General features: G+C 54.7%; 1 protein-coding gene across 1 annotated transcript in view; it reads left to right on the top strand.

The window, feature by feature from the left end:
- The first annotated feature begins 258 nt into the window (after positions 1-258).
- Positions 259-13,933, top strand: part of POLRMT (RNA polymerase mitochondrial) — a 34,021-nt gene continuing 20,346 nt past the window's right edge. Inside the window, exons 1-6 of the mRNA XM_074939230.1 lie at positions 259-367; positions 1,727-1,819; positions 2,851-3,623; positions 6,508-6,638; positions 12,433-12,619; positions 13,587-13,736. Coding sequence (XP_074795331.1) covers positions 301-367; positions 1,727-1,819; positions 2,851-3,623; positions 6,508-6,638; positions 12,433-12,619; positions 13,587-13,736 — 1,401 coding nt within the window. The 5' untranslated portion in view covers positions 259-300. The remainder of the gene's footprint in view (positions 368-1,726; positions 1,820-2,850; positions 3,624-6,507; positions 6,639-12,432; positions 12,620-13,586; positions 13,737-13,933) is intronic.

The raw sequence follows: 13,933 nt of genomic DNA, 5'->3' as shown, positions 1-13,933 counted from the left end.
GAGAGGGTCACAGGCAGTGCCCTGCGCTCCCAGCGCAGGACACCAGAGGGCGCCAAAGGGCGCCCCCCGACACTGCACTGCATCCTGGGAGTTGGAGTCTCCAGCGCCGGAGACAGCCCCGCCCGGTCCGTGCCGCGGCGCGGTGCACGCCGGGATATGTAGTTCCGCGGTGCCCGGGGGTGGGGTCGGGCGGTGAACTACAACCCCCGGCGGGCGGTGCGGCCGGCGCGTGCGCGGTGGGGCCGGCGGCGAGGAGCGGAGGGACGGAGGGAGGGATGGCGGCCTAGCGTGGCCGGGGGCATGTGGCGGGTGCTGAGGCTGCGGGCGGCGCTGCTGGGCCGGGGCCCGGGCTGGCTGTGGGGCCCAGGTAACGGCGGGTCCAGGCGGAGCGGGGGGCCTGAGCCGCCCGCGCCCCTCCCCCCCCCAACGGGCACGGAGCCGGGGGGGGGAGCTGAACCCCCCCGCGCCCCCCTCCCCCCTCCAACGGGCACGGAGCGGGGGGGGGAGCTGAACCCCCCCGCGCCCCCCTCCCCCCTCCAACGGGCACGGAGCCGGGGGGGGGAGCTGAACCCCCCCGCGCCCCCCTCCCCCCTCCAACGGGCACGGAGCCGGGGGGGGGAGCTGAACCCCCCCGCGCCCCCTCCCCCCCCAACGGGCACGGAGCCGGGGGGGGGAGCTGAACCCCCCCGCGCCCCCTCCCCCCCCAACGGGCACGGAGCCGGGGGGGGGAGCTGAACCCCCCCGCGCCCCCTCCCCCCCCAACGGGCACGGAGCCGGGGGGGGGAGCTGAACCCCCCCGCGCCCCCTCCCCCCCCAACGGGCACGGAGCCGGGGGGGGGAGCTGAACCCCCCCGCGCCCCCTCGCCCCCCAACGGGCACGGAGCCGGGGGGGGGAGCTGAACCCCCCCGCGCCCCCTCGCCCCCCAACGGGCACGGAGCCGGGGGGGGAGCTGAACCCCCCCGCGCCCCCCTCCCCCCCAACGGGCACGGAGCCAGTGGGGGGGCTGAGCCCCCCGTCTGCCCTCCCCCCCCAACGGGCACGGAGCGGGGGGGGCTGAACCCTCTGCACCCCCCTCCCCCCCCCAACGGGCACGGAGTGTGGGGGGGCTGAACCCTCCGCACCCCCTTCCCCCCCAACGGGCACGGAGCCAGTGGGGGCTCAGCCCCCTCCTTCCCAGCAGCGCGGTGAAGGTGTGTTCCCAAATCCCAGGTATAGAAGACAATGGGGGCCACTGAGTCCCTGCCCCTTTCCCCGTTGCCCCTGCACAGCACCGGGAGGGGATCCCCCCTCTTATCCCATCCCCTCGTTGACAGCCATGCTGGGGACGGGGTGTGTGATTGGGGCATGAGCTGCTCCTCAGGGGTCGGGCAGTTTTCAGTCTCCTTTGCACAGTCCCCATATGGGGAGGGGGCTCCCCTTCCTCTGAAGCGGCAGGGTCCTTTGGGGAGCAGTGCGGGAGGCTGGTTCTCCACTCGGCTGCTGCAGCTGCTGTCCCGTCCCTGTGCTGCTGGGGCTTCTCGATGCCCAGTGGGGCACGTGCATGGAGCTGGGGGGCCTCCATGTGCGTGTGTCTGAGCTGTACCTCCATCCAGCCATGTTCGAAGCAGCGTACAGGGAATCACTGAAATGCTGGGCGGGAAGGGACCCCTAGAGGTCATCTCGTGGGCAGAGCAGTGACTCCATCCATCTCTTCCACCTCGCCCTCATTGTCCCTTTTCGCTGCAGGAAGATGGACCATGATGAGAAATTACTCCTCAGCCAGCGCAAAGGAGGAGGCCAGGAGGAGAGGCGCCTGTGGGAGGGCTGAGCTGCTGGAGGGTAAGTCGGAAATGCGGGGGAGAACCAAAGGCATCTGTTCCCATAAGAGTCTTCCCCCCCCTTCCCCCTCCCAGAGCAGTTTGGGTTTCCTGGTGAGTGGAGTTTATGTGCAGACCTGTAGCTTGGGGGAAAATGCCCCTGTGGCAGTGGGAAGAATCCTTCAGCCAACTTGACCTGCTGGCCAGCCCATACGTTGATGTCAGGTTTGAGGTGTGCTTTGTTGCAGGGGTTCTCAGCCTCTTCCCTGCTGTGACCCCAAGTTACAGTGGGGCAAAGTTGGGGAGCCCTCCCATCTAGCCGTAAGGAGGGGGAGGGTGGTTGCAAATGCTTCTCGTAGTGCAGTGATTCCCAACTGTTTGATACGGCGAACCACCAACTGCCTTTGGTCTTTTTTTTTTTTTGTGACCCACCATTACTTATATGCAGCCCCAGCCTTGCAACCCTAATCCTGGCCTGGTGTGGAGGGGAGCCCCCAGGGTGGGGGTTGGAGTTGGAGAGCAAACCTGCCCCTCATTCCCCCTCTGCTTCTCCCACAGCAGCAGCTGCGGGGCTGGGCCTGGCTCCCTGCTCCAGGCATCCTGACCTGGCATGGGGGGGTTGCAGTGCCGCTCAGGTTTGGCCTAGCCCCGCAGGACAGGAGCTGCCGCTGCAGGGTGGGCTTGCCTAAGTCAGGGCCCAGTGATGGATTAATCTGGCTCTGGATGTGGCAACCTTCTAGCCACCCCCTGGTAAGGGAGGACCCACTGCTGGGAAACACCGCTCTAGGGGGTCAAGGATATCTGTCTTTGCCCACTGGGGCACCTTGGCCAAGTCACTTTCCTTCAGTGAGAGCTGGGGATCACACTTGCTTCACCGAGGTGGGGAGGGATGACTCACTTGTGTCAAAGAAGAGTGTCAAGCTAAGAAGCTGGGGTGTGTGGGGAGCGACGAGATGCTTGATTGGTGTGGGAGGGACATGGATGGAAGACTGTCTGCAGTGACCATGTTCCCTTTAATTCCCTGTTCGCTCTCTGGCGTGTTTTCTCTGGCAGTGCTGGAGGCTCGCGTCAAGCAGCTCCAGGCTGATAACGTCTCAGAGGTGACAGTCGACCGAGTGGAGGTTGCCCCGCTGCGGAAGAGCAGCTTCCAGCGTCCTGCACCAAGCCCAGCAGGGAAGGAGCCTGCTCCGAAAGTCAGGGATGGGGGCGTCTCCTCTTCCGGGGGCCCGTCCCAGCCCAGCCGCTGGGTTGAAAAGCTGAAAAAGGAGAAATGGATCAAGCATAAGAGACAGTTGAAGCTGGAGCAGAAATTCTCCTCGGCTGCCTCACCCCGTGGTGCAGAACGAACTAGCACGCCAGTCTTGGAGCCAGGCAAGGATGCTGGAGCCAAAGAGAGCCAAGGCCGGGCCAAAGCCGTTACCCCAAAGGGAGGGACAAATCCAAAGGTGTCCGGCAAATCCAAGACCTTCCGTGAAAGCCCCAGGGCTGTGGTGGCTCCTGCCCGGGGCCCTCCCAAGCTGGGCTCCCCTGCCAGCCCCTGTGCTGAGCAGGGATATGAATGCAGCAGACTGGAGGAATTGCCCGAGATGGGGGAGCTAGAAGGGCCGATGGTGCAGTGGGAACCCAGGCCGCGGCTGGAAGACAAGGAGGGCAACAAGTATGGGAGCATTCAGCTCCTCATCATGTCCTTCCTGGAGAGCTGCCTCTTCCTCCGCCAGCCCGAGAGGGCCCAGCAGTGCCTGATGTTCTACCACCGCTCCCATGCCAGGAGGAAGCTGCTGGGCATCAAGATGTATGACATCCTCATGCACGGCTGGGCTAAAAAGGTACCTTATCCCGGTAACCCAGGCTGGTGTGATGGGGGCGCTCCTCCTCCAGTGGCCACAGCACACATAGATGTTTGAGCTAATGGCGCAAGCTGTAGCTGCCTGCTTTTAGATCCGGAGGTCCCAGGTTCGATCCCTGCAGGGAGCCCACCCCGGGCATGATTGCATCTCGTTTCAGCACGCACCCCTGAGCCAGGCCCACGTGTCTGTTTTGAACGGGGGATGGCGTGTTTCTCAGGGTGGAGTTTTCTGAGCCATTTGATCATATTAATTCATTATTGAAATGGTGCAATCGGGGGGGGGGGGGGTTGATTTAAATCATCAAGTGGGAAGCCTCGATTTAAATCATCGATTTTAATCAACTTTTCCGTTTGTACTTCAGTTATTTTCTAAAGAAAGGTGCGTTCTCATTGGTTGATATAACCATTAAAACATTCTAATTGAGAACAAAATAGAGCCTTGACGCTAGATTTGGTACATGTTTTTGCTACCTAGGTGGGTACACTATAATGATATACGTTTATCTAATCAATTATATCACACATTTTCAGATTCTTATTAATTAATTGTATGTTTTTAGTATGTTAGAAAAGTGATGCATTGCTTATTTACTAGATAATCAACTTTTTGCTCATGATTTGTGTCAAGCTGCGTTAGGATGATAACTGAAATTTAATTAAACACACACAACAGCATATCAAATTTATTTTCATTAAACAAAACAAGCCCTTAATACAGGATATGACTTATTGTGCCATATTTTTAAAGCTTGACCAAAAGTGTTAGATGTTTCCCCCCTACTTTTTTCTTTATATAGAAAAGCAGCCTTTCACTCAAAATTTCTGATAGAGGCTCATGGATTTAGCATATTAATTTCCTATTTAAATATTTTAAGAGATTGTAATAAGTTCAGGCCTTAACATATTTTGTATTAAATTCAGGTTTAATTTTAAACAGGTTTATTTTTAAAAAGAAAACAATTTAAATAGCAAAATCAAAAAAATTCAATTTAAATTGGACAAAACTAGATGTTTTTTTTTTAACCTTGGGAGTAATTAACTCAGGTGGGTTTCTGAGTAGCAGCTGTGTTAGTCTGTATCCGCAAAAAGAACAGGAGTACTTGGGGCACCTTAGAGACTAACAAATTTATTAGAGCATAAGCTTTCCTGAGCTACAGCTCACTTCATCGGCTGCATAGAATGGAACATATAGTAAGATATATATACATACAGATAAGTTGGAAGTTACCATACAAACTGTGAGAGGCTAGGTTTCAGAGTAGCAGCCGTGTTAGTCTGTATTCGCAAAAAGAACAGGAATACTGGTGGCACCTTAGACTAACAAATTTATTTGAGCATAAGCTTTCGTGAGCTACAGCTCACTTCATGGGATGCATTCAGTGGAAAATACAGTGGGGAGATTTATATACATAGAGAACATGAAACAATGGGTGTTACCCTACACACTGTAACCAGAGTGATCACTTAAGGTGAGTTATTACCAGTGGGGCGGCGGGGACGACGACGACACCTTTTTGAGTTATTATCAGCAGGAGAAAAAAAACTTTTGTAGTGATAATCAAGATGGCCCATTTAGTCAAACAGGACAGTCTCTACGTAAAAGAATAAATGGACACAAATCAGACGTCAAGAGTTATAACATTCAAAAACCAGCTGGAGAACACTTCAATCTCTCTGGTCACTTGATCGATTACAGACCTAAAAGTGGCAATACTTCAGCAAAAAAACTTCAAAAACAGACTCCAACGAGAGACTGCTGAATTGAAATTAATTTGCAGACTGGACACAATTAACTTAGGCTTGAATAGAGACTGGGAGTGGATGGGTCATTACACAAAGTAAAACTATTTCCCCATGTTTATCTCCCCTCCTCCTCCCCCCCCCTCCCCCCCCCCCCACTGTTCCTCAGACGTTCTTGTCAACTCCTGGAAATGGCCCACCTTGATTATCACTACAAAAGGTCGTGCCCCCCCCCCCGCTCTCCTGCTGGTAATAGCTCACCTTAAGTGAAAAGAAAAGGAGTACTTGTGGCACCTTAGAGACTAACCAATTTATTTGAGCATAAGCTTTCGTGAACTACAGCTCACTTCGTCGAATGCATCGGATGAAGTGAGCTGTAGCTCACGAAAGCTTATGCTCAAATAAATTGGTTCGTCTCTAAGGTGCCACAAGTACTCCTTTTCTTTTTGCGAATACAGACTAACACGGCTGCTACTCTGAAACCTGTTGACAAGAAGGTGTGAGGGTACGTAACTTAAGGAAATAGATTCAGTCTGTGTAATGACCCAGCCGCTCCCAGTCTCTATTCAAACCCAAGTTAATGGTATCTAGTTTACATATTAATTCAAGCTCAGCAGTTTCTCGCTGGAGTCTGTTTTTGAAGCTTTTCTGTTGCAAAATTGGCACCCTTAGATCTTTTACTGAGTGGCCACAGAGGTTGAAGTGTTCCGGAATTCAGCCCTGATGGGAAGGAGCGGCTTGCCAGCTGTGGGGACTGGGTCCTTGGCGCTGGTACAGCATAGGGAGTGGCAGATTGTGTGCCTCCCGCACACAGCCACTCAATGTGTCTCAGTTCTGGCTGGACTGGAAGGGATGAGGGGGAACCGGGGCTCCAATGCCCTTTCAGTCTGTCACCACTGGGGCCAGAATGAGGCCAGTTGGGATGGTGGTTTGTGGGTTGCTGCCAGTTGTAATGCCCACTGGGACTAGTCTGAGACCCACCACACTTGGCTCATGCAGGGCCCCTCAGAGCCATTCGATGGTGGAACCATTCAGTGCCTGGGTTCAGAACGAATCAGGTTTAATCTGGAAGAGAAATGGAGGGGCTTGGAGCTTGAATTGATCCCTCTCCCTTCTCTTCTCAGGGCTCCTTGAACCAGATTGGCCGGCTCTTCTTCATGCTGGAGGAAGCTGGCCTGAAGCCCAATCTCAGCTGCTACGCAGCCGCTCTGGAGTGCCTGGGTCGCGCTCGAACCCCTGCCACGGTCATCAAAAGGTAACTGGCCGGGTGTGCCCGGCGTGCTATGTAAATAATAACACTGCCTCTCCCTTTTCCACTGCTTCCCCCGGCTCGCTAACGGCTCGGGGAGCTGCATGGGATGAGTGGGGGAGGCCTGCCTTCTCTGTGGCAATGCAGATTTGGGGGTTGTAGCGAGCTGTGCTGTGGGGTTCCCATTGAACCAGTGGGCAATGGGCGGGCTGGGACATGTCCTCCCAACCTGCCGTGGGGGGACGTGCAGCTCCGTATCTCGCAGTGCGACACTGAACGGGAAGCAGAGAGCGGTGGCAGTGGGATGGGACGTTGTGCAGGTGCTCAGGAGGGGAGCCAAGAGGAGGAGGCCCACACATCTCAAGCCCCTGTATTGGTCCGTGCTAGGAACAGTGTCTCTGGAGCTGCTGGGGGATGGGAGGTTGGAAAGCCGTGAGCCTCTGCAAACAGCTGGATCTCCCGCCCTACATGCATTCATGGGCAGCTCCTTAGACTCCACTCAGAGCCTCTGCCTCTGGGATGAGCTGCTGTCCTGCTGGGTCTATCTAGGTGCATTCCTCCAGGGCTTTCTCTAGTTAAAGTCTCTTGTTAGCCATATCTTGGCAGGTGAGGGTGACCCTGCCATCTCCCCCGGTTGCTGCTTCACCATCTCTCAATGGCATTTGTGTGCTCTTTCTCCTGGTTGCTATGGATCGGTGCCAGACGCTGTTGTTAGCCCCAGGATATCAGTCCTCGGGATGACGGGTGTGGCTTAAAAAGGATTCGTGGTTGAAAATTAATATGTGGGAAGCACTGGATATGAGTCAAGGCAGCACGAAAGAGCTCTTAAAAATAATAAATAGTGTTTGTTTATTAAAAGAGTCTGAATCCAGGTGAATTTCTGTGGCCTGATGTCTGTCACCTGCCTCAAAATGGGGCCGTTGATAGTTTCCTTGCAGTTCTCTTTGCATGCTTCTTGTGACTCAGTGACTTTATGGCAGTCTGTATGTTCTTGGCCACCTTGCGTGTGGCAGACGCCTCTTGTTAACTTGTCCTGGGTCACCTGTTCAGAGCTCAATTGTGTTGATTTCTTACCTGCACAAATCTATAAAAACATTTGCATGTCCCTTTGCCTCTGAGCATGTCCTCTCCCCCCCGCCAAAAAAAAAAAAAAAAAAAGATTCAGAATGGACCATCCTGTATTCAGGACTGTGTGGTTTAATGGGTAGAGTTTAATGGACTGGAGACGTGGCTTCTATTCCCAGCTCTGCCACTGAGCTGCTGGATGGCCTTGTTCCATCTGACATCTCTTGTCTATTTAGACTGTAAGCGCTTTGGGGTGGGGACTTTCTCAACTCTGGGTCTGTAGGGTGCCTAGTGTGATAAAAGCCCCAACCAAGATCGGGGCCCTGGGTGCTACTGTAATACAGGTAGTAATTAGATATTTCCAGTGTACCTTTTGTGGATCACTCGCTGTAGTGGGGTGTTTATTGGCCAGCTTTGGAGAAAAGAGGTCACAGTGACTTGCACTGGTGTAAAGTCTTCCATCATGGAGGCTCCCAAAGTGCCTACAGTCTTTACGTACAGCACCACTGAAATGCAGTCACTTCTGGGGAGGAGTGCGGCAGCCAGGTGCACAACACGCTGCACTGGGAGGAGTTTTGGCAAAAGGTGCTGATGTAAAATGCCGTGGGATCTTTCCTGCTCTCACAGGACAAGGCAGGACCTCAGTTTTCTAGGTGATTGGTTTCACTCGCAGTCAGAGTTGAGGTTAGGATGGGGAACACACCGCAGTTCTCCCAGCAGCACCATTCATCCACCGTTCATCAGCCTCTGCAATGAGCTTGCCTGTCCTCGCTCAAGGTCAGCTGCCTGCAAATCTCCCTGCCTGTCACGTGCTGTGTAATGCTTGGGGGGCCACCAGATGGCACTCTGAGCCTGCAGCTTTGTCTGCACTCTGCCTTGCTGGTGTCCCAGAAATCTTGGTGGCTTTAAATTGTGGCTCTCAGACTCCCAGGATTGTAGCTACTATGAGCAGCAGTGACTGTTTAACCTTGGGAGCCGAAGGGCTCCGTGTACGGGAGAGATTCTGATGCCAGGGCTCTGGGTGGCTGCAGAAGAATCCCCAGGCATGGCAGCACGGGAATGGAGATGGTCCTAACCCAAACCACTGGGTTCGCCTCCTTAAGTCTATGCAGCAGCTGGCTTTTATTTGGTATTGTGGTGGCCTGAGTTATGCCCACAGCACCCCCAGGCTATTGTCCAGATAGCTCGATGGTAAACCCACAGTCCTGCTTGCTCTGCATGAGCATCGAAGATCCCACGGTGCTTATGAAAGAATAGTATCCAGTGTGCTGGTTGGCTGCTGCTCTCCACCCCAGAGCAGGCTGCCTTTCAGCACCCTCTATGCAAGCACTTGCCTCTGCCCTTCTAACAGGCATGGGAGGAGCTGAGTCTAGGGCTGCAGCATGGATATCCAAGTAGCTTCCCTTTGTCCCTCCCCTTTGATCTCATGACTCCATTGCAACCCAATCTCATGGGTTTCGAATAGGATGAAATTCCCTGGCCCTCGGTCACACTGACAGCTGTCCCACTGCCATCCTTCAGTTACACGCTCTCTGCCCTCTACCAGATGCCACCCGTCTGCAGCGTGGCTGGGAGCGAGCTCTGATGAGATGTGATACGAGGCATGTGTTGGAAGCAGGCTCCAGGGTAACAGTGGGATTTGCCTGCTTTGCTGTTAGAGTAGGAGAAGGATCCTCCAAGGGAGGAAGGGGCATATTCAGCTCATGCCCTTGGTCCTTTAACTCCGTTTTCCAGCCTCTGCTACTTCAGAATGACAGGTGGATGCATGTTTTTGGAGGTGATGAGACCTAGAGATTTTGGGGCTTCAGTTCTCTCTCCTCCCAAGCTTGCAGTTGGCCCTGTAACCCCACTAGGTCAGGCTGTGACTTCGTTGCATCTCTCCGGCTAATCAGGGTTAGGACTTGGTTGGGAGACCCTGCGAGAAAAATCCAGAGCGCTGCAGGAAATGTTACCAGTTCACTAGGAGACGCGCTGTCCATGGAGCCAGTGGCACCCTGGCTTTGCAGCTGGCGAGGTCTCCTGTCAGATGGGACATAAAACCGAGGACCTGACTGCTCGTGTGATCTTGATTGGTTGGAGCAGGTGTGTTAGCCCCAGTCGATTTCTGACATGGGTACATGAGCTGTGCCTCTGCCTGGCTTCAGATCCACTGTCCACCTCTTGTGCTAGGCTGCTGTATGCCGTTAAACAACTGCCATGCCCCAACACAGCAGCTGGATTTCAGTAATTGGTGATGTATCTCTTCACCTACGTGGGGCTGAATCCTGGGCCAGTGGAATTGTAGGTGTGGGGCACCTCTCAAGGTTTGACCCCTCATAGGTTTCCAAAGTGCCTTGTGGACAGTGCTGGGTAAACCAACACAGCAGAGCTGGAATGTGCTTGGCAAGGAAGGTGGGTCCTGCTGCAGGGACGAAGCCCCACGCAGGGCAATCAGGCCTTCGTATTTCCAGGCAGCATCCCGAAGCTTCGCCATAGGAGCTAGGTCTCTCTGCTCAGCTCTTCACGCATGGAACATGAAGGTTAAGGTGGATGCAGAGCAGGGACGGTAATGGATGTCATAGAATATCAGGGTTGGAAGGGACCTCAGGAGGTCATCTAGTCCAACCCCCTGCTCAAAGCAGGACCGATCCCCGACTAAATCATCCCAGCCAGGCCGTTGTCAAGCCTGACCTTAAAAACTTCTAGGGAAGGAGATTCCACCACCTCCCTAGGTAACACATTCCAGTGTTTCACCACCCTCCTAGTGAAAAAGTTTTTCCTCATATCCAACCTAAACCTCCCCCACTGCAACTTGAGACCATTACTCCTCGTTCTGTCATCTGCTACCAGTGAGAACAGTCTAGAGCCATCCTCTTTGGAACCCCCTTTCAGGTAGTTGAAAGCAGCTATCAAATCCCCCCTCATTCTTCTCTTCCGCAGACTAAACAATCCCAGTTCCCTCAGCCTCTCCTCATAAGTCATGTGTTCCAGTCCCCTAATCATTTTTGTTGCCCTCCACTGGACGCTTTCCAATTTTTCCACATCCTTCTTGTAGTGTGGGGCCCAAAACTGGACACAGTACTCCAGATGAGGCCTCACCAATGTTGAATAGAGGGGAATGATCACGTCCCTCAATCTGCTGGCAATGCCTCTACTTATACATCCCAAAATGCCATCGGCCTTCTTGGCAACAAGGGCACACTGTTGACTCATATCCAGCTTCTTGTCCACTGTAACCCCTAGGTCCTTTTCTGCAGAACTGCTGTCGAGCCATTCGGTCCCTAGTCTGTAGTGGTGCATGGGATTCTTCCATCCTAAGTGCAGGACTCTGCACTTGTCCTTGTTGAACCTCATCAGATGTCTTTTGGCCCAATCCTCTAATTTGTCTAGGTCCCTCTGTATCCTATCCCTACCCTCCAGCGTATCTACCTCTCCTCCCAGTTTAGTGTCATCTGCAAACTTGCTGAGGGTGCAATCCACACCATCCTGCAGATCATTTATGAAGATAGTGAACAAAACCGGCCCCAGGACCGACCCTTGGGGCACTCTGCTTGATACCGGCTGCCAACTAGACATGGAGCCATTGATCACTACCCGTTGAACCTGACAGTCTAGCCAACTTTCTGTCCACCTTACAGTCCATTCATCCAGCCCATACTACTTGCTGGCAAGAATACTGTGGGAGACTGCGTCAAAAGCTTTGCTAACGTCAAGGAACAACATGTCCACTGCTTTCCCCTCATCCACAGAGCCAGTTATCTCTTCATAGAAGGCCCTATCCACTCTGAGACCTATCTGTCATTCAGCTGGCATTTAGCCAGCCCCCGCCCCCTTCCCAGTTAGCTGCATGGGTAAGACCAGGGGGTCATGATTCCCCCCCCCCCCCCCAGTGCCTGGTCCTGACCCCACCTCTCCCAGGCTGAGAACCCCTGGGACAGTCTCCCATGGGTTGCACAATAGAAACTAGTTCATTTCAAATCCTCTTTGGCTCCCGCTCCCTCTGTTAACTGAAGGCATTTTGCAGGTCCCGTTTGAAAGGCTCCCTGTGGACTATGCCGGCGCTGCCTGGGGGAGCTGGCACTGGCCAGCCAAGCTGAGGCCCTGCCCCAAAGAGCCCATGGCTGGGGCACTGCAGCACAGATCATTGGGACGGGGTGTCTGTGGCATGAGGCTTCCTGGTTCACTTGGAAGTTCGGAGGCGTTTGGAAAGGGCAGAGGGGTGCATGGGATAGAGCCAGCTGTGCGGGGTGGCATGAAAGAAGGGCAAGGGATTACTGTGTCAGCAAAGCCGCCCCCTCTTCTGGCCAGGGCAGTGCTTCGAACCCATTCTATGTAGCTGCCCTCAAAATCCTGTCAGCTCCTGCCCCAGGTCTGTAGGTCTGGGCAGCGTGGCAGCTGCAAGCCTTGTAGCAAGTGACAGAGAGGTTCCAGCTCCAGTGCCCTGTCTCGGTAGGTGTCTGCATTTCACGATGGCCAGCGTCTCCCGTTGTGCTGGCTGACCCCTGACTGCGCTTGGGAGGAGGAGAGGCTACAGCAGACCTGGTCCAGAGGGACTGTTCCACTGGGGCTCCCCAAGGTGGGGCTGGCTCTGATCCACACGGTTCCTTTCTTCTCCTCTCTGGTGTGCATCTTGCTTAGTCTCTGGTTCCCTGTTTGCACCATCACTTGTCCCGTACCTAAACATTTATCCTTTTCCTGGGTAGATATTCCCTCCCTCTCCTCTGTCCCCCCTCCTGATCCATACCTGTCTCCCCAGATGTGTGCAGCAGCTGGAAGAGGATGGTTTCCACCTGGACGAGCTCTTCAAAGACACGGTCTATGAGGAGGATGAGCGGGAGATGGTGCTGAAGGCTGTCAGGATAATCAAGCCCAACTTTCAGCCGCTGTCTCTGCCCCACTCAGAAATCTGCTCTTCTCCTTTGCTCCGGGATTTCTACTCCAAGGTAAAGGGGGGCTGCTGGGCGCACGTGCCCTGGGATCCCGCAGGGCTAATGACAGTTTCCCTCCTTGGGATAGGCTGTTTGGGGCACGGAGCCTTTGTTATTGGGGTGATTGTCATAGAACTGGTTGCACGGACCACGAGCCCCTTGAGTGAACCAGCAGTGTGAATAGCACTGAGCACACACACACACGAGTCCTTCCAGCTTCCCCGAGAGGCAGAGCCAGCTTTAGAGATGGGGAGAGAGGAGCTGGGAGTATGTGACTTGGCCAAGGCCAGAGAGGGAGGCCTGTGTCAGAACTGGGATGAGAATTCTCAGATTCCACGCTCCTAATCCTGTGATCAGTCCCATTCTGCCAGGCTAAGAGCTGGGGTTTGGTCTCTCCTGCATGTCTGCTAGCTGGCGGTTTGGCTCCCAAGGTGCCTAGGTTGAGAGCCATGGAAAATGGGGCCTTATGTCTTGCGGGGGGGGGAATCCACTGCCCAAAACAGCTGGGAGTTGTGCCCACGCCAGGTGTGTAGGGTGCTACCTCATTGCTGGAAATAAAGCTGGCAAAGGCATGGAAGCGTGACATATGACTGCAGCCTCTGTGTAGCCATCAGTCAATCGCAGCATTTTCATACAGCGTCTCTTCTAGTTTGGCCAAGCGCACGGAAAGGGGAGAGGCTGCATGGGGCCAGCCCCCTGGCAGCTCCCTTGTTCTGCTCATGAGGTTGGGATTCATAATTGACAGGAGTGGCTAATGATGACCCTCATCTCGCTGTCAGCCCTGCTGAGGAGGCTGTGTGGGTGCTAGTCTGGGACCAGGATTTAGTGCCTTGCTCTGCCACAAGTCACTAGGGGTCTCTGTGCCTCAGGTCTGTAAATGAGGGAACTATTTACACCTGGGAGCCTCCAGCCGCTGAGCGACGGAAGCACCCGAACGCCCTGTACCTGAATCCAAGCACTCACCACCTCCGTCTCCCTGCAGGAAAAGCCGGTCTCCTACCCCAAGCTGGACTTCTCGGTGCGTGAGCTGCGGGAACGCTTCCAGCAGCAGCTGGAGATGGAGGCTTCCAACACCATAACCATCAGCTCTGTGGAGTCGGCCAAGCCCCTGACGGAGCAAGCCATCAAAGCGGTAAAGCCTGGTGCTCGGTGGAGCTAACGCAGGCATTGTCCTTGCCCCCCTCTGAGAGCAAGGGTTGTAATCGGAGTTCGGGTTGCTCTGTAGAAGACGTGTCTCTGGCTCGGCCAGCTGCATGTGGGAATAGTTGGGGGTGTTATGCAGGAGGTCAGACTAGGCGATCAGCGTGAGCCTTGTGGCTGGAGATCCCT

This window comes from Natator depressus, chromosome 25 (genome assembly GCF_965152275.1).
Source record: "Natator depressus isolate rNatDep1 chromosome 25, rNatDep2.hap1, whole genome shotgun sequence".
NCBI classification, from domain to species: Eukaryota; Metazoa; Chordata; order Testudines; family Cheloniidae; genus Natator; species Natator depressus.
The sequence above is the reverse complement of the archived record's forward strand: the minus strand, read 5'-3'. Positions and strand labels throughout refer to the sequence as shown.